This window comes from Balearica regulorum, chromosome 7, assembly GCF_011004875.1.
Source record: "Balearica regulorum gibbericeps isolate bBalReg1 chromosome 7, bBalReg1.pri, whole genome shotgun sequence".
Classification (NCBI taxonomy): Eukaryota; Metazoa; Chordata; class Aves; order Gruiformes; family Gruidae; genus Balearica; species Balearica regulorum.
The window spans coordinates 13,510,639-13,528,609 of record NC_046190.1 but is presented as its reverse complement, the minus strand read 5'-3'; the positions used below and the strand labels follow the sequence as shown (position 1 = coordinate 13,528,609).

The 17,971-nt window shown below is 40.6% G+C and overlaps 1 protein-coding gene across 1 annotated transcript in view; it reads left to right on the top strand.

Annotated features, from left to right (window-relative positions):
- The window catches only part of CFAP58 (cilia and flagella associated protein 58), a 58,770-nt gene extending 41,435 nt beyond the window's left edge, over nucleotides 1–17,335 (top strand). Inside the window, exons 16-18 of the mRNA XM_075757502.1 lie at nucleotides 9,466–9,585; nucleotides 11,079–11,212; nucleotides 16,796–17,335. Coding sequence (XP_075613617.1) covers nucleotides 9,466–9,585; nucleotides 11,079–11,212; nucleotides 16,796–16,916 — 375 coding nt within the window. The 3' untranslated portion in view covers nucleotides 16,917–17,335. The remainder of the gene's footprint in view (nucleotides 1–9,465; nucleotides 9,586–11,078; nucleotides 11,213–16,795) is intronic.
- The last annotated feature ends 636 nt before the right edge of the window (nucleotides 17,336–17,971 follow it).

Genomic DNA, 17,971 nt, shown 5'->3' with positions numbered 1-17,971 from the left:
TGATTTCTGTTTCTGTATATTTTGAATACGTTGCTCCGTGCATTAGTTTATTTTAGCCCTTCTAATCTCAGTCCATCTAGAATTAGAAGATATTCTATGCTATAGAAACTTACAGCATGATAAACTGCTCTTAAAAACACACTGACATTTACGTTCTTTCCCTCCTCCCACATATGTTGCGATTCAAATGGAAGAGAATCAAGTCTTCCCAGGAAAATAGCCTTTTTGGTTTTTTGTTTAGAGTTTGTTTGTTTAAACAGGATTTTGAAAAACAGGCAGGAAAGGTGCTGATCACTTTAATTTCATCAGGTGAAGATAATCAACTGCTCTTTAGGATAAGAAAATAATTTTCCAATAAAGATAGTGCAAATATTTCTGACACTGAGAAATAGGGAGCAAAGCAGATTACTTAGTGATCACACAAAATATTTTTAGTGAAGAATTTTCTTAGTGGAAGAGTTGAATTTTTACTGAATCTTTGTGAAACTACATTGCCTTCATAAACAAAACAAAAAAGATTTAACAGCATTCAGATACTGAAAGGAGGCTATATAAATACCCAAGGCACATCACTGTTACAGAATCATAGAATGGTTAGGGTTGGAAAGGACCTCAAAGATCATCTAGTTCCAACCCCCCTGCTGCGGGCAGGGACTCCCTCCACTAGACCACGTTGCCCAAAGCCTCATCCAACCTGGTCTTAAACACTTCCAGGGATGGGGCATCCACAACCTCTCTGGGCATCAGAAAAGCAGAAACAGTGATCACCAAGGTATTTTATTCAAATGCAGTACATCTGATTGGAATCCAAAAATCCTGAACATGGATACCTTGTGTCATTAGACTTAAAATATTTTGTAAAATGATCCATTCCTAAAGTTCTTAGTCAAAATTGCCATTAGCTTCAACGATAGTTTGCTAGAATAAAGCTTGAATAAAAAGTTCAGGAATTGTTCCAGTAAATAACAAATAACTGAAAACAAACTTGTTTACTCCTCATTCCTGTATTCAGCATGTATCTGGGAAGGAAATAAATCTGCTGTGCACCCCAGGGTAAAGTATATTAATCAACCAGTTATCTTGTTAAGGGAAAGTAAATGCCTCGCTGTGCTGACTGAATACATTGCAATGCACAAACTTTGCAGTGCTGTTAGCAATCCGATACTGACTGTCAGCCATCCAGAAGCTGCTAGAGAAGTTAAAATACTGGAGGAGTGCAACAGCAGTGTAGCAATACATTCACAAGCCCATATTACATAGCGTGGCCCAGAGCCGCTGAAAAATCTTTATTATTCAGGTGTACTCTTTGGCAAGCATTCTTCCACTGAGGCAAGGGTATTCTGCTCCTCCCTCAGCAGCAAGATATGGACAATCTACAGTGATGGATTATTATATCATATGATAGTTACAACAACAACAACAAAACCCAACCCAAAAAAAGGCATTCCACAGAGACAGACTAGATTTTCTCTATTTCAGATCACTTATTTTCACTCTTATAGGTGTGTGAATGATGCTGTTGTTGAGAAAACACATGCAGAAAGATGCAGCAGGCTGCTTTGGGGCAGTTAACGGGCAGGCAGTTAAAGTCACTGTGTTGTATTTTTTAAAAAAAGGTAGCTTAAAATTGGACACATGAGGACAAACAGGTGTAGAAAGAACCCCTTTCCTCATTCTTCACTCTGAGACAGCCAGACATGAGCTGCCAAGTGCATGGGAGCCACAAACCCTGTGTAGGGAGACTACCAAGTAGGGTGCGTCAGTCAGCCAGTTGCTCCACATCCTCTAGGCCCAGAGCTCAAGTCTTCCCATGCCTGTCTTAGTAGGTACAGCTGTAATCTTAAACAGGGGATGGCACACTTGGGCACAGCAGTCATTATTACATGAACATTAGGATTCGCTCTCTTTCCCCTTCCTTTAGTCTTGTTTCTGTTGAATTTCTTTGAATTTTAAGAAGCAGGCAGGGGGAGCTGAAACAGAACTCCTCAAAGGATAGCAGAGGGTCAGCTCTAATTATACTGAGTCTGAAGGAAGCCATAGAATCATAAAATTGTTTTTGGTTAGATATTAAACCATTCCTGATTTCAGAATTGCTATGTGTGATTCCTAGATGCAGCTATTTCTTAATAGGTTCCAAAGTGTGACAGGAGACCATTCTTTTTTCCCTGAGGTACTTGGCATATGCAGGGAAACTCTGCTATCCTGTCAGAAAGATGTATGTAGGCTTTACTGCCTTGTTAGACGGGTATTTGTAGGTTTAAGTGGTGGCTTGACTTTGAGACAGCTGTTCAGAGGTAGCAATTCCAGAACACCAAAGGACTTGAAGCTAAGTGCTCTCATCTTTCAGGGAAATCTAAAGATCTTAAGTCAAGCAGGTGATTAAAGAGATGTAGGCACGTAACTTACAGATAGGTATTTCTAGAAGCAGCTCTGCAGTTTCTCTGACCCTTCGAGGTCATCTGTCAGATGATCAGCCAGAAGTGAGAGCAGAAGCTGGGTCTGCTGGGAATCCCCATCCCAAGCCTCCACCTGCAGGAACAGCTAATCATTAACAGCAGAGCTGTGATAATTCTCCTTTGATTCATCTGATATTTTAAAAATCTAAATGGCTATTGAATAGGTAAAATACATGCTGTTACACTGACATTAAAATACAGAGGTTTTAAGTCAAATAGTCTACATTTGAAGAAAAGACTTTTTTGGGGGGCTTGAACCCTGTATGTAGTATTTATTAGCCAGTAAAACGCTTCCCATTGTTTGCTTTGTAGACTTATTAACTTAGAATATTTAGATTCCTTGTTGATCAGATTTGTTTCAACCTTCCTCCAGAAGACTTTTAAGAAAAAATGCTACTAGAATGTGAAACAAAGGTTTGTTTAGAGCTCTCTTCAGTCCAACTGTCAAGCTGCAGGCACTGTGGAAATAGCTGGAATGTTTACATCAATCCATGCCATGTCAAGGGTAATTCTCACCTTCAAGGAATAGCTCACTTTTCTTTTGTGTGTATATATGTGCATGTGTGTTCCTATTCGCACTTATAGAAGAACAAGGGATAATTAATTGATCATCTTCTGCAATGTAAAGTATAAACACTGTGATTAAATGAGCTACTCTGATTAATGATTTTATAAACTCTTGTGCAATGTCAATAGTAAAAAGGAAATTGCAGCTGTTATTTCAGCAAGAGGCATCCATGCCATTTTTCCTTGTGTCTTGGAGTTCAGGAGTTGAAAGGAGAGGAGGATATGTCACCTATTTGCTTGTCTGTTGGAAAAAAACCCACTGTTTTCCCACACATTTCCTAAGAAAGATACAATAGTACCAGCACCTAGCAATAATAATAAAAATAATAATAAGTTACAATTGCACTTTAGCTGGAAATGTTTGTACTTTGTTGTTTCTGGAAGATGGTAATAATGGAGCATTCAGCTCTTACTGTTATAAAAAAAGTCAAGGGTGAAGACCTTAGAAGATGCTCCGAGGTGTTTTTTTTCTCTCTCATTAAGCTGTTTTGAAAATGCCAGTCAATTTGTTGCAGTCTGCTCTGTGCCAAAGGAAACAGATTTGCTCTTGAGAAGCATCGTTATCAACTGGAGGGATAAGTCATAAGACAGGTTTAATTTAACTCCATCTAGAGTGGTGCGAATTTCATCAAAGACAGGGAAATGATCCCAGCCTTTCCATCAAGTTGGTGGCAGCATTTTAACAAGAAAACCGCAAGTGTCACATGCAGCATTAGTGTTGCCACATTGTGAAAGGACTTCAGTGCCTGGTTTCAAGCCTGAATTAATTTGCCCAATTAAAAAACCTCACATTGGACAGTTAAAGGAGGGTCTAGATGATGATGAAAATACAAGCTGTTGTAGGGAACTGCATACTTGCAAAGGTGTTTGCTGATGGATGTGGAATAGACAAGAAAGAGCAGGAGCTTTTGAAAAGTGTTTATTGAGGAAGTCTATGCCGCACATTTCTCACAGTGCTGGAGGCGACTTTCTTCTATTGTTATAAAATTTGTGAAGGTTACTGTATGCTAATTTTTTCTACACCTCATAAAACTTTTAATCATAGATGTCCTGAGCCAACAGCTACTCTATTAGGTATACACATACACACAAATAAGTGTGCAGCTTATACAGATAAAATCAGTATGACTAGATATGTATGTCTACATATGTATTTAATTCAGATTTCAGTGTCCTGTTTAACACTTCTGAAATGGATCACAACCCCGTAAGGATGCTCTGCTGCTGCGTGGCATCGTAAACAAAATGGCTCTGGAGTTCAGCATAGCGCTGACATTTTGGTTATAATGCCAATAAACAAGAACCCCCCTGTGGCACGTTGACTGACTTGTTTTCCTCACCAAAGCCATGAGGAACTGTAGTGTGCTTACAGAGTTACTGTGTTGCTTTCTCCACCTTACTAATTAAAATAAGGATTTTTAGCTAGGTTAAATGTTTTGAGGTTTGCCACCATACACTACATGGCACACTTTTGCTCTACGTCTTTATATTGTTGGGTTTTTTCCTTAGCTCAATTACAGGAGGCAGGCACTAACATAAATGAAATTTACTTTGAACCAAAGGGTTTGGGATTTCTTGTGTGTAGGTTTTTTTAATAATTTGTGTGATAGAAAGCTTTTGGTGCACAATAGGATTTTTGTGTGTCTGATGGAGAAGGCTGTTTGTGTGCTGCTATGCCAGGTAAATTTGTTGAATTATCTACTTGGAAAGACAAGCTGATAAAAACGAGGAAGCTGGGACTTCATGGCCTATTTCTGGTGTGAATACATCTTCATTAAATGTACGGTCATCCATCGTCTCTGGCTCAGAATGATACCCTGGGCTAACTAACAAGATGGGTCATTTCAGGTGTTTCCTAGTGTCACAGTGAGGGAGAAGATGATATAAAATGGAGTCTTATCTTTAAAGCTAATGCCAGGTGCATTGGTCTGTCCCAGTATTGCTGCCTACCTTGCGCTCCATGTCAAAGCAGTGAAATGCCTTTGTGTCATTTTGGGAATGTGTCTGATGGTGCTGATGGTCCCTCTGGCAGGGAACAACGAGCAAATTGGGCTGTCCTGGTCAGCAGCAATAGCTGCTTTAGCAGTAGGATTGTGCTGGCAAAAGTGATTCTTCTTGCTGTAGACCAAGCCAACTCAGTTCAGGACAACCAAGTCCTGAAAAATCAATTGAAATTTGCCAAATACTTGCCAGTCCTCTGCAGAAGAAAATTATTTTTTCTCAATTGCTGTAGAGCAAGCAGAACTCTGGATTCTGGCTGACACAGGAGCTAGTTAAATTTAGGGGAAAACAACAATCCCCTCCCTCCCCCAAATTAATAGACGAGAGACTTAGGGATGCAGAAACATATTGTCATGGGCGAACCTAAAGGCAGATCTGTGGGCTCCTCGAAGCTCCCCTGGAAAACAAATCTAAGACAGGAAAGGCTGTTCTAAAAATAATATGGAGTTTTATTTACACAGTTTTTACCACAGGTATTCACAGAGGCGCTGAAATTCTCTTCGGAATGCCTGAAATTTGACTGTAACCCTCAATCTGAGTCTCCCAGTGTGCCCTACGTACACAAAATGAATGTACCCTCATCTCTCCACCATCGGCTTGGTTTAGTTTATGCCATAAACCAATGAAGCTCATTGACATTATGGGCTCAGTCCTACAGTCAAACACCTGCTGAATTCCATGAGAATTTTGCCATGGGAAGACTCATATGAAAAGCTTTGGTACTGGCCTAGACCTGATCTGAAGACATGTGCATTGCTTTTACCACTGAAGGCTTAAAAGGATGGAGTTACAGAGAGATCTAATGGGTTGTCCTTCACCTCCTCAAGAAGAATAGTGCCTCACAGCATGTTTGTGACTTTAAGTTCTTTTCATCTCAAGAACACATAACTCTGGCAAGATGTATGTTGTGATTGCAGCCTGGCATGGGGATGGAGGGGAGCGTGAGTGGTGGCAGTTTGGGACAAGCTAAAGAAACCCATCTTACACATGCTGCAATGGATTGACTTATTCCTGCCCAATGGGTGTAGGATTTCAGGTAGCTTTTTCTCTAACATCATCTGCGCAGCCACCAACAGAAGTAAATGGAGTTTACTAACTTCTTCTTTGAACAAAACAGTGTTAACTGCTTTCCAATAGGCACCATACAGATCAGCTTACCCTCTTGTTTTTGAATTACTGCTATTCCGCTGATCGTCATTGCTGACTTATGATTTTCTTGTCAGTGTCAGGATACCTTCTCTCCAATCAGCTACATTAGTTTCTCAGACATTTTAAGGAATGCACAAGCATTTTACTTGTTTCCAAAACAAAAAGCAACCTAGATCCATCTTCTGGGGGTATTATTTTATGCAGTACAACTGAAAGCTACTTTGAATACAACTCACACATCAGACAACCCTGCAGGTCTTTTTACATGTTCTGTGCTGTATCTGATAGCTGGCTGTTTATAAGATATCTGCATATAATACACATTGCACAGCTTGCCTGACCTTTGAATGTAGCTAGAGTATTGTAGAAGCCAATTTTTTTCTTTATTATTTTGTGCTGATTTTTTTTTTCTTGGGCATTCCTGATTTCTTATGTGTAGAGATAAAAGTACCTGCTGTAAGCAATGCATTTTTGGTGGTAGCATCACATGTACCTTGTGACTGATTTAGATTTACTCTGGTGGTTGCTGTTTTTAAATTAATTGTTGGCATTTTTTTGTTTTGTTTTTCATCCTGAGATAAAATGTCAGAAATTATAGAAATGCCGACCTGTAAATATAAAGTTTTGCTGGTGAGGAAAAAAGTATCCAGGATTTTCTTCTAATGTCTTGCTGACATATGGTGCTTGTAACCCAGTGACAAATTAATTGACTAGATGTAAAAGAGATGGACAGCGCTTAGCAAGGAAGGACAGGATATGCATTATAAGACAGCTGGTTCTGCCTCTGCTGGATTATGGACACAATATACATCGGACAGCTAACGAGTCTCTGTTGCATAAGATAGATTCTCCTTATAATAGAATTGCATGCTTTGTCTCTAAATGGGGTTATTATACACACCATTGCACAATGTTTGAAGAGCTTGGTTGGCCCTTGTAGAGGGTTAGGAGAGAAATAAATTGGAAAACAATTGCACATAAGACCTTCAATCCATCAACTGCTCCATATTTATCCAAATTACTGTTACACTCTTCCAAAATACAAATCTGTGAGACATTCAGGGGTGGAATGTTAATACTGACCAGCCAGATTTTGACAAGGCAGATTTTTCTTTTGCTGTTTTTTTTAACTTGCAGTAAAATCTTGCTTCCTCAGGAGGAAAAGGTGGTAGTGGAAACCACTTGTAGTGACATAATAACTCTGTACTGAGAATGAATTCTCAATTTAATTTTTGCCACTATGCGAACTTCAGTCTGAGTTTCAGGAGGTTTTGATTTTTCCAGAGATAAACTGTGAACAACTTCCTTTATAAGGAACTCTTCCTCAGTAATATTTAGAGTTTAATGGCAATGCTTAAAAAAGTAATTTTGATTTGAAGTGCTTCCATTTTTTGGGTCCCAACTTGTGATTATTATAGTGCATGGTTTTCAGAAAATGCTGACGTCTAGAAACTCTGGACTTCTTATGCTCCTGAAGACTGGACACCTAGAATTTTATGTCTTCAAAACAACAAGCCACTTTTGAACATCCTGGCTCAACCACTGAGCAAGGCCAAATGTAGCAATTCTAGGTGATGTGATGGCACTGTGTCCCATATCGACTGAAGAATTCTGTGGTAAGAGTTGTAGACAGAGCTTATCCAAAAGACAGCAAAACCGGGTTTTGTTAAAGCTGGTGTAAATAATCACCTATCCTACCTCTTACTGGTATTTTTGTCTTCAGTTAAATCTTTTGTCTGCTAGTCTGACTTACAGTCAAACAACCCTCTTTAATTCCAGCTGTCCGGGTACCAGACAAGGCTGGGATCTTGCTAAATAATGTTAAATAATAACAATCTGTCGTGGTTTTACCCCAGCCAGCAGCTGAGCACCACACAGCTGCTCGCTCACTCCCTCCCATTGGGATGGCGGAGAGAATTGGAAAAGTTAAAGTGAGAAAACTCGTGGGTTGAAATAAAGACAGTTCAGTAAGTAAAGCAAAAGCCGTGTGCACAAATAAAGCAAAACAAGGAATTCATTCACCACTTCCCATGGGCAGGCAGGTGTTCAGCCATCTCTAGGAAAGCAGGGCTCTGTCTCACATAATGGTTACTTGGGAAGACAAACGCCATCACTCCGAACGCCACCCCACCCCCCCCCTTCCCCCAAGCTCCTTATAAACTGAGCATGACGTCATATGGTATGGAATATCCCTTTGGTCAGTTTGGGTCACCTGTCCTGTCTGTGTCTCCTCCCAACTTCCTGTGCACCCCCAGCCATCCCGCTGGCAGGGCAGTGTGAGAAGCAGAAAAGGCCTCAGCTCTGTGTAAGCACTGCTCAACAATAGGTCCATAGAACAAAAACATCTCTATATTATCAACACCGTTTCCAGCACAAATCCAAAACATATCCCCGTACTAGCTAATATAAAGAAAATTAACCCTCTCAGCTGAAACCAGGACACAATCTTAGTCTGACAGGGTAGATACTAAAAACATTGTAATGTGCAAAGCTATGCAGGTGGCTTTGTTCAGTGCTTTATTCCTCAGACTAAAGCAAGTACATGCTCAAAACACAGTAGAAAACAACCTTTTAGTACAGAAAGCTGTAAGTGGGTCCATGGTGTGGTTTCTGTTCTGGCATGGCTATATCCAATTCCCACAAGTATACTGTTCCAACATAAAGGAAGAGGAGATGCATGACAAAGAGAAATTATTTGGTGGTAATTGTGCTAGTCGTAGTTGTTGCTGTTCATACTTCCTTTCCCAGTGCCCCTGAGGTTAAACTGAAGGTTTATATGTGTGTGTGTGTGTGTGTATGTACAAGTGCTTTGCAGAATTTTCTTTGGAAGAAGGAGTTACTATTTTGTACAATCCTTCCCTGACATTTCTATGGCCTGCTCACATCCTGTTGGGTGAACCTATGATCCTTAATGTAAGGTAATGCAGCTCATAAGAAGAAAGATTGCAAAAAGCACAGTTACTAGTAATTAATTTCCAACCCCTGGATACTTTTCCAGTGACTGTTTTATGTTCTCTGTGGTAGAGCATGCTCACTGATGACTGTTTAAGAGTATTTCATTCGAGGTTCGAAGTAGCTGGCTGTTTCTCTTAATGAGCTCTCCCACTGCTATCACAACAACTTTAAATACCTTATGGCTAGTGAGGAAAGACTGACACACAGGCAGATTTGTTTCTGCAAATATCTTCCTGATTGAGTTGCATTTTTCAGTGAGGTTGATTTCATCACAGGTTGTGCTGCTGCTGCTGCTATATTAGTTTTATAAGAGCTCTTCTTCTTGTCTTTTTCTTAGGAAAAGGAGAAACTGTATGTGGAATTGAAGCATGTCTTGGCCCGGCAGCCTGGACCTGAAGCTGCAGAACAGTTGCAGCTCTACCGGCACACTCTCCGAGAAAAGACTAAACAGCTGAAAGTAAGAGGTGCCCTTTATCTCTGGCTGAGAGGCTGCCAGGATTGCAGAATGACTTCACCAGCGATCCTGGGGGGCGAGGCTTCAGGAAGATTTTTGATGATCAGTGTGCATATATATTAGATCAGGAAAATAAGATTAATACTGCATCTCCCTAAGGGAGAACCAATAGCAGTAGAAGAGCTTTTTTTCACATTATGCTAGTTTGTTTCATTAAAATAGACGAAAAGTCTTATTAGAATATGAGGGTGCAGCACAATGCTGTAAATGCTTTTTGTGCGTGGGCATTCTGGGACACCATCAGTTTTCCATTAAGCTTATTCTCCTTCCCTTTTCTTGAACTGTTAAGACCTTCAATAAGCAAATCAAAGCCATTTTATTTTCTTTTTAACAAACTAGTGGGAATATATTAAGAATCCAGTCTTAACTTCTTGTTATTTCTCTTGCAATGCATACATGTATATTAGACTGACAACTTTTATAGGGATGATAGGAGTAACTTGTCCTAACCCCTTGTCACTAGAAAGGGGGATTTCATGGTTCTGAAGGAATCTTGTGGAAAACTTTGAAAGCTTGATATAAAAAAGTGATTCTTTGATAGAATGAGCTGATCTTCCCTTGTTCTTGCCTGCATGAAAGATCAGCCTCCCCAGGAGTTCATCTACTTCTACAGCTCCTCTCTCTGTTGAAGTCATCATCTCCTGTTCACTCATCATAATCACGTCTATACTAACCATGAGGAAAAAAATGCAGGAGCAGATGGGCCCTTAGGAAACAAAGAGGCTGTTATGCAAATCTTAGCTTTCCACGGAGAAGAAAAACAATGTAGAAAATGTAAAATAGAAGCCAAAGTTTAGCTAAACTGAATGTGATTTGAAGTTTTCCATACGGTTCCCATTTGTCCTTAATGCAGTCAATTGCTACTGTGTATTTCAGGCACAGTATGCTGTAGCGTATTGGTGTGCATGCCATTTTGTGGTGCTAGGTCAAGCTATTCTCCTTCTTAAAGAAGGAAAACACACTATGCATGCTCCTACTTTCTTTAAGTTTACTGATTCACATGAAAGTGGTGTTGTATTCATATTTACACTGCCTGGTACTACTTTGCCTGTGTGGATTGAATTACTTCATATAACAAAGTGGATCCCAGTGAATAAAACCCATTATTATTAAATAAATCCTTCATTTTGGGTTTTCACCTAGATTTCTGTCCCAGAACATTAAAAGCTAATGTATGTATTAATACCATTCCGATAATTCTTGGAGCACATTTTACATGTTTTATTGTGGTTAAATGGCATATAGCCTTAATTTTGTAAATTGTCCTTAGGTGAACAGAGGTGATCAGATGAAACATCACGAGAGAAAATGAGATGTGGTGGAAAATGGTGATGTCTTACATTGTCAAATGTGAAAGGAAAAAGTGCTTGTAAAAGTACTAATGTGTAAATGAAACTAACATCTCCAGTTTCTGCTTTTTGCCTTTTGTTTGTTAGGTTTTGTCCTCAGAATTGAATATGTATGAATCACAGAGCCAAGAATACAAATATGAAATTGAAAGACTTGCCAACGAGCTTCTGAATGTGAAAAAGAAATATCTAGCTCAGAAACGCAAGGAACAACAGGCCAGGTATGGGAAAATAAGTTTTATGTACCCAACTTTCTGCATAATCTAGGGTTTTTTAGAACCTGCTTTACCCTTTTGATCAGAACGTGTCCAAATTTAAGGTGATACAATATTATTGCCTAATTTTCCTGAATGTTATAATTCATATTACTTCAGTCTGGTTTAGATTTACCATGATCTATGGCCAGGACAAGAACATCCAGCAGAGATGTTGCTGACATGTTCTGCAGTCCAGTTAAATTATTCATACCAGTGAGATGGTGCCCAGAGGACACAGATTAGTGTCTGGTCTCTCACATTAAACCATAGAATCATAGAATAGTTTGGATTGGAAGGGACCTTTAAAGGTCATATTGTCCATCACCCCCTGCAATAAGCAGGGTCATCTTCAACTAGATCAGGTTGCTCAGAGCCCCGTCCAGCCTGACCTTGAATGTTTCCAGAGATAGGGCATCTACCCTCTCTAGGCAACCTGTTCAAGTGTTTCACCACCCTTACTGTAAAAAAATTCTTCCTTATATCTAATCTAAAGCTATCTTCCTTCAGTTTAAAGCCATTACCCCTTGTCCTATCACTCCATGCCCTTGTAAACGGTCCCTCTCCAGTTTTCTTGTAGGCCCCCTTTGGGTACTAGGAGGCTGCTATAAGGTCTCCCCAGAGCCTTTTCTTCTCCAGGCTGAATAACTCCAGCTCCCTCAGCCTGCCTTCACAGGAGAGGTGCTTCAGCCCTCTGATCATCTTTGTGGCCTCCTCTAGACTCACTCCAACAGGTCCATGTCTTTCCTGTACTGGGGACCCCACAGCTGGATGCAGTACTCCAAGTGGGGTCTCACGAGAGCAGAGTAGAGGGGGAGAATCACCTCCCTCGACCTGCTGGTCATGCAGCCCAGGATGTGGTTGGCTTTCTGGGCTATGAGCGCACATTGCCAGGTCATGTCCAGCTTTTCATCCATCAGTACCTCCAAGTCCTTCTTAGTAGGGCTGCTCTCAATCCCTTCATCCCTCAGCCTGTATTATTACCAGAGGTTGCCCTGACCCATGTGCAGGACCTTGTGTGTGGCCTTGTTGAACCTCATGAGGTTCACATGGGCCCACTTCTTGAGCTTGTCCAGGTCCCTCTGGATGGCTTCCCTTCCCTCAGGCATGTCAACCACACCACTCGGCTTGGTGTCGTCTGCAAACTTGCTGGGGCTACACTCAATCCCACTGTCTATGTCATTGATGAAGACATTAAACAGTACTGTCCTCTGAGGGACACCATTCGTTACTGATTTCCATCTGGACATTGAACCATTGACCACTACCCTCTGGATGCAACCATCCAACCAATTTCTTATGCACTGAACAGCCCACCCATGAAATCTGTATCTCTCCATGTTAGAGAGAAGGATGTTGTGGGAGACTGTGTCAAAGGCCTTACAGAAGTCCAGGTAGATGACATCCGCAGCTTGTCCCTTGTCCACTGATGTAGTCACTCCATCATAGCAGGCCACTAGGTTGGTCAGGCAAGACTTGCCATTGGTGAAGCCATTCTGGCTGTCTTGAATCACCTCCCTGTCCTCCATGTGTCTTAGCATAGCTTCTAGGAAGATCTGTTCCATGATCTTCTCAGGCACAGAGGTGTGGCTAACAGGTCAGTAGTTCCCAGGGTCCTCTTTTCCACCCTTTTTAAAAATGAGTGCAAGGTTTCCCTTTTTCAAGTCACCAGGGACTTCACCTGACTGCCATGACTTTTCAAATATGAGAGATCCTCAGCATTATGAGGACCTCAATGCATTTCACAAGTTATAATTATGAAACAGCATCTGATATGGGGGCCAACCTTTCTTCAAGTGGCAACTACCTAATCCTGGTGCAAGAACAATGTCGTTGTTTCCAAAATGTGATAGTTGTGACTGATGACTATCCCCTTCTGGTGACAGACATCATTGCCGATAGTTGTAGGGATGAGCATTTCCTGTCTGCTTCTTGTTCCCTTCCTACATCCAGATGGAGGACAGTGAGCAATGCTCGGAGTCTGGCTTTGCCAGATGTCTTACCCTTTTGATAGAGCCTAAGAACTTTCCTGTAGGTAGTTGTCTCTGCTTAACCAGTAGCAGCTTGATGGCACCTCCCTGCTACTCTCAGTCCACAACTGAGCATTCAACTGCTCCTCTTGATTAAAAGAAAATGACTAGGATCTCAGTTGCCCAATTTCTGGCCCATTAAAGTGACTTAATTTGCAGTCTGAGAGATGAGACTATTCTGATAATGAATCTCCAAGCTGGGACACCAAAACTATTAGTTACTGGACTTTACATTTAAAGAGAGGTTTCTTAGATTTCTGCAGTCAGATGACACGATCTGTTACCAAGTTTTTCTGTGTATGCCTTTTGTCTTTCCACCGCTTTCCATCCTCAGCCTGTCTCTTCCTCACACACTAAAGCCAAGAATTCTCTACATTGCTGAACATAATTCAAAACTGCCTGTATCTATTTCTTCCTTAATCATATTTCAGCCAGCAAACAGTTTTGATGACTAAATTAGCAAAATAGCCAGTGATAAACAGTGACTTTTGTCCATCTGTGAATTGCATAATGTTACCTTAATGTTTGGAATTAGCAACAATTGTGCAGTGCTAATGGCCTTCCTGGAGCTTTAGAATCAATATGTGAGGCTACCATAATGCCTGATAATCCATTTCCAGCAGCTTAGTATCCTCTTCACAATAGTTTTAATATTTCCATTTTGGACCCTGGCATCATGTTTCTTTCCGTTCATCAGATGAGAAGAAATTTACCCATGTTTTGTTGTTATATCATACCTAGAATTAATTCCTGTTATAACCATTGAAAAAACCAAACTTGTAGGGGCATAACTGCTTTAAAGTAAAACCAAAATATTATGTGAGGTGATGGTGACTGAACTTGGGTCTGTTAATCATACGCAGTGAATGGAATTTTGTGTTGCAGGTCAATTAGTGCCAGACTCAATACCCTGTTTAGAGGTTCAGGATAGATACCTGCCATTAGTGCACCTTGTCAGGTGGTTGTTCTTGTGGGCAGGCACGGCCGTAGTCCAATGAGCATGATGTCTCTGTAACATCTGTGTTTTGGAAGTACTGCTTCTGCAGGATGATAGCATCTCCTTGCTCCCACCTCAGTCTCAGAAGCTACCAGCACTGTGCTGTCAGCCCTGACTTTGTGGCAGCCAAGAGGTGGCCAGGTGCTGGGCTTTGCTGTACTCTGACCCTCATTGTTTTGTTCCCCAGTCAAATCTGTTGGATTACATACTGCTTTGAAGGATATGCACACCCCAAGGCATAAATGGGCATATTAGTCTGGGATAACTGCAGTTTCTGTCATCTCTAGACTGTCCTTTGGGTTGCCCAGCAGCAGTGCAAAGGAAGCAACCTTGTTGTGCAGCCTTCCTTCTCCAAACTGCCAATTGTGCGTGACATGTCTTTCGTTTGCTGCAATAGAGAGAGCCTGTTGTGCATCCAGATCCTTCCCCAAGGAGTCCTTCACCCCTGACATACAGCCATTCCCCATCGTTCCTGCCTCAGCCTGGGCTGGACAGGCACTGCCTGGTCTGTAGATGGTAGCCAAAGAGCCAGGGCCATTTGATTCGTACAGTTTCAGGTTGCTCTAAATCCCAGCTGACACAAAACCACTGACCTGATTTCTATCATGCTGGCTAATGTTAACATCATGTCTGAAATAAATGTGGCTAGTTTTGCTAATAAAAAGAGGATGCTGTCAGGACAACAGCATTAATAGCGTTGCTGTGAAAGAGAAGTAATACTCTCAGATAACCTCACACAAAGGTATCATCTAAAGCTTTTATTGATTTCCGCAAGACAGTTCTGGTTTGTGATTTAAAGTCTTGATACTGAACTAATGCAGCTTTCCATGGGATGCTGAAGGAATATAATGAGTGGCAACAAGAATTTAGCGTTGTTTTGTGTTCAAGATGAAAATCCAATATTTAAGATTTTGGTTGTGAATTTTAAATCCTCTTTTTCTACTCTTTGATTCTGTTGTCTTTCCCAGATGTCTTAGGCTTTCTTTTTCTCACTTGTCCCATTCTTTCCTTCTGCTTCTTGCACCCTTTCTGCTTCACTACTTTTCCTAGTTGCTTCTAGCACCAGGGTTCCAGTTTGATCTTGATAAGGATCGGTGAGAAAATACGAAGCTTAAATCCACACCAGAGACCTGATCCTGCAGTCCTATATATGTAAATAACTGCACTAAGGGCTGTCAGTAGTAACTGGGAGCTTTTGCACGTGGTTGCTTGCACATTAATTCTGCATAAAATATTACAGTATTTGTCTGCATAGAATTTTCCATACTGATGAGCACATCTGTTGGCTGTCTCCATGGGAGCATGAAGAAAGAATGAGCATGGACTCTGGATCATTTTCTCTCCCCAAAGTTGGAAGCCCAATAGTGAGATAGGATGAGCCATCTAAATATAGCATGTTAGTTTTTAGTGCTGTCAGCTGGCACATGCGTTAGTGCCACACTGATACAATTAAATACAGTTATAAATGGTTTTCATGGTTAAGTTAATCTGTGCCATCTTTTGCCTATTTTCCCACCTCCATAGGGGTTAAATTTGGAAAAGGAAGCATAACTATCAGCCTACAGGGTTTCTCTGAACTTCCTCCTCTCCCAACACAGCTATTTAGGGACAAAGAGAAAATTAGTAACTTCAGGAAGTGTTTTCTTTTCTCTTACTGGGGTCTGAGAAAGGGTACTAATGTGACAAGACTAGATTTTGCAAAAGTGTGGTTGCACTCACATTTGTGTCTCAGTCTCAATGACTGAAAAATAAAAGTAATGGCACTGACCTTCTTTGTAAAGCCTTGAGACCTCTGCTGTTGTGATAAACTAGGACTTCATAAAGCTCCACTTGGTTAATTTTAAATATCTCAGGAACTTTCTCTGAAACTTCCAGGTATATCACAGTGAGTTAGAAATACTGCTCTTCATATTTGCTACCCCTTGTTCCCTCCTCTTAAGGCCGTCAAATTCAAGCCCTCCTGGATCCTCAGATGGAACAACCTCCTGGGGCTATCAGTGCACCCGCAGCACACTGATAGTTTTCTGCAAATGTCACAGGCAGGGTAATTATCACTAGAACTTTGTTAAAATGTGAAGACAGATAACGCTATTTATTCGTTAAAATTCAACAAAGAAAAAATATCTCCTCATTGCACCTTTGATGAATGTAGCTGTTTGTTTGAAAACAGGCACATACTTGCTAGAATGGGATGGTGATTAGAAAGCTGCAGTCACAGAGCTCATGTACAAACTTGCTCTAATGAGGTGCTCTGACCATTTTGGGGAGTAGCACGAAGAGAGCTCATTTATTTCTAATTTTTAATAATTCCAAAAACCATCAGTAGGCTTGTAATTAGATCCAAACAGACACCTAGTCTTGGCAGTTTGGCGTAACAGGCTTTAATCAACAATTTTTTTAATGATCTCTTGATACATGGTTGGATCAAAGAAACTTTGGAGGACACAGATTTCCTTAGTTTGTAAACATCACTGGGCTGCAGAATGAAATATATATTTTCCTTTTCTTTGTTTCTATTTAAAGGGAGAAGGAGCGATCCTTGGCTGACATGGAGCCTGAGTTTCCACGCCTCAGGTCTGATGTTCCTCGCTTCACCGGAGGGGGCTTTGCTCTCAGCAGGCTCCTTCCCAAAGTTACAGCTTAGGAATGGACTCATCTCATCACATTCCTGTTCCCAGTTACTTGTTAAACTCTATTTTGTGCTGGGTTGTTTCAGAAACTGTAATTTTAAAAGAAATTCAGAATCAACTTTCCCTCCAAAATCACTGTATTGCCTTCAGCAAAGGGCATTTTATAGTAGAATTAGTGTAGTTTTGATTTACAAACTGTGGACCAAATCTGCTCATATGATGCCAGCAGAAGCCTGCACTGGTATAACTGAATAGTGGAGACCATGCAGATATTTCTTCTTCAATACTGTGTCTCTATTTAGCACTGTAACACCACAAAATGCCTTAATATGTAGTTATTTCCCCTTTATCTACCTCTGTTGTAAGCACTCACTCCATTTATCTTCTGACTCAAAGCACCTGGAAGAAATGAGAAAACAAAAAAGAAGAAAAATTAATAGGCTGCTGTTTCAAGCCCTACTGAGCAAATGCAAAATTAACAAGTCTTTACTTAGATGTACACATGTAGCAGTTCTTTGTGCAGGTAGTATATAATAGGGTTTATGCAGTGTTTGCTAGAGTTGTTAGTAAGATCAAGGAATTTTGTGGCCACAATGTACATTATTAAGAATGCAATTCTGTTTACTCTGGTAGACACAAAGTGACATAATTATGTCTGTTCAACTGGGGAGACTGTACACACTGACTGGGACATGCTGTTCTCCCACATAAATCCTTCGAAGCATTCAAACTTGGACTCAAAACATGGCAAACTTTGCTCTTTAATTTCTAGACACTTGGGCATTTTTGTAACTTTCAGAAATTGTTTTTGTAATACAGCAGGAGCCCTCCAACCTTTTCAGCCAAAAGAGATTTAATTACCATTCATTAACAAGTGAAATAACAAAGTCACGGCATGAGGTGCTGAAGTAAAGAAAACTTTCAAGCTGTAAAATAAAATGTTTTGAAACTGATTTGTACATGGAAGCTTTTTCCCAGCCTAGGGGATAAAAATACTTGTCCAAAGAGATATGCTGATAAATATTTCACATGCACAAAAAAACCCTTTGCAAAGATTTTGTTCTTTCCT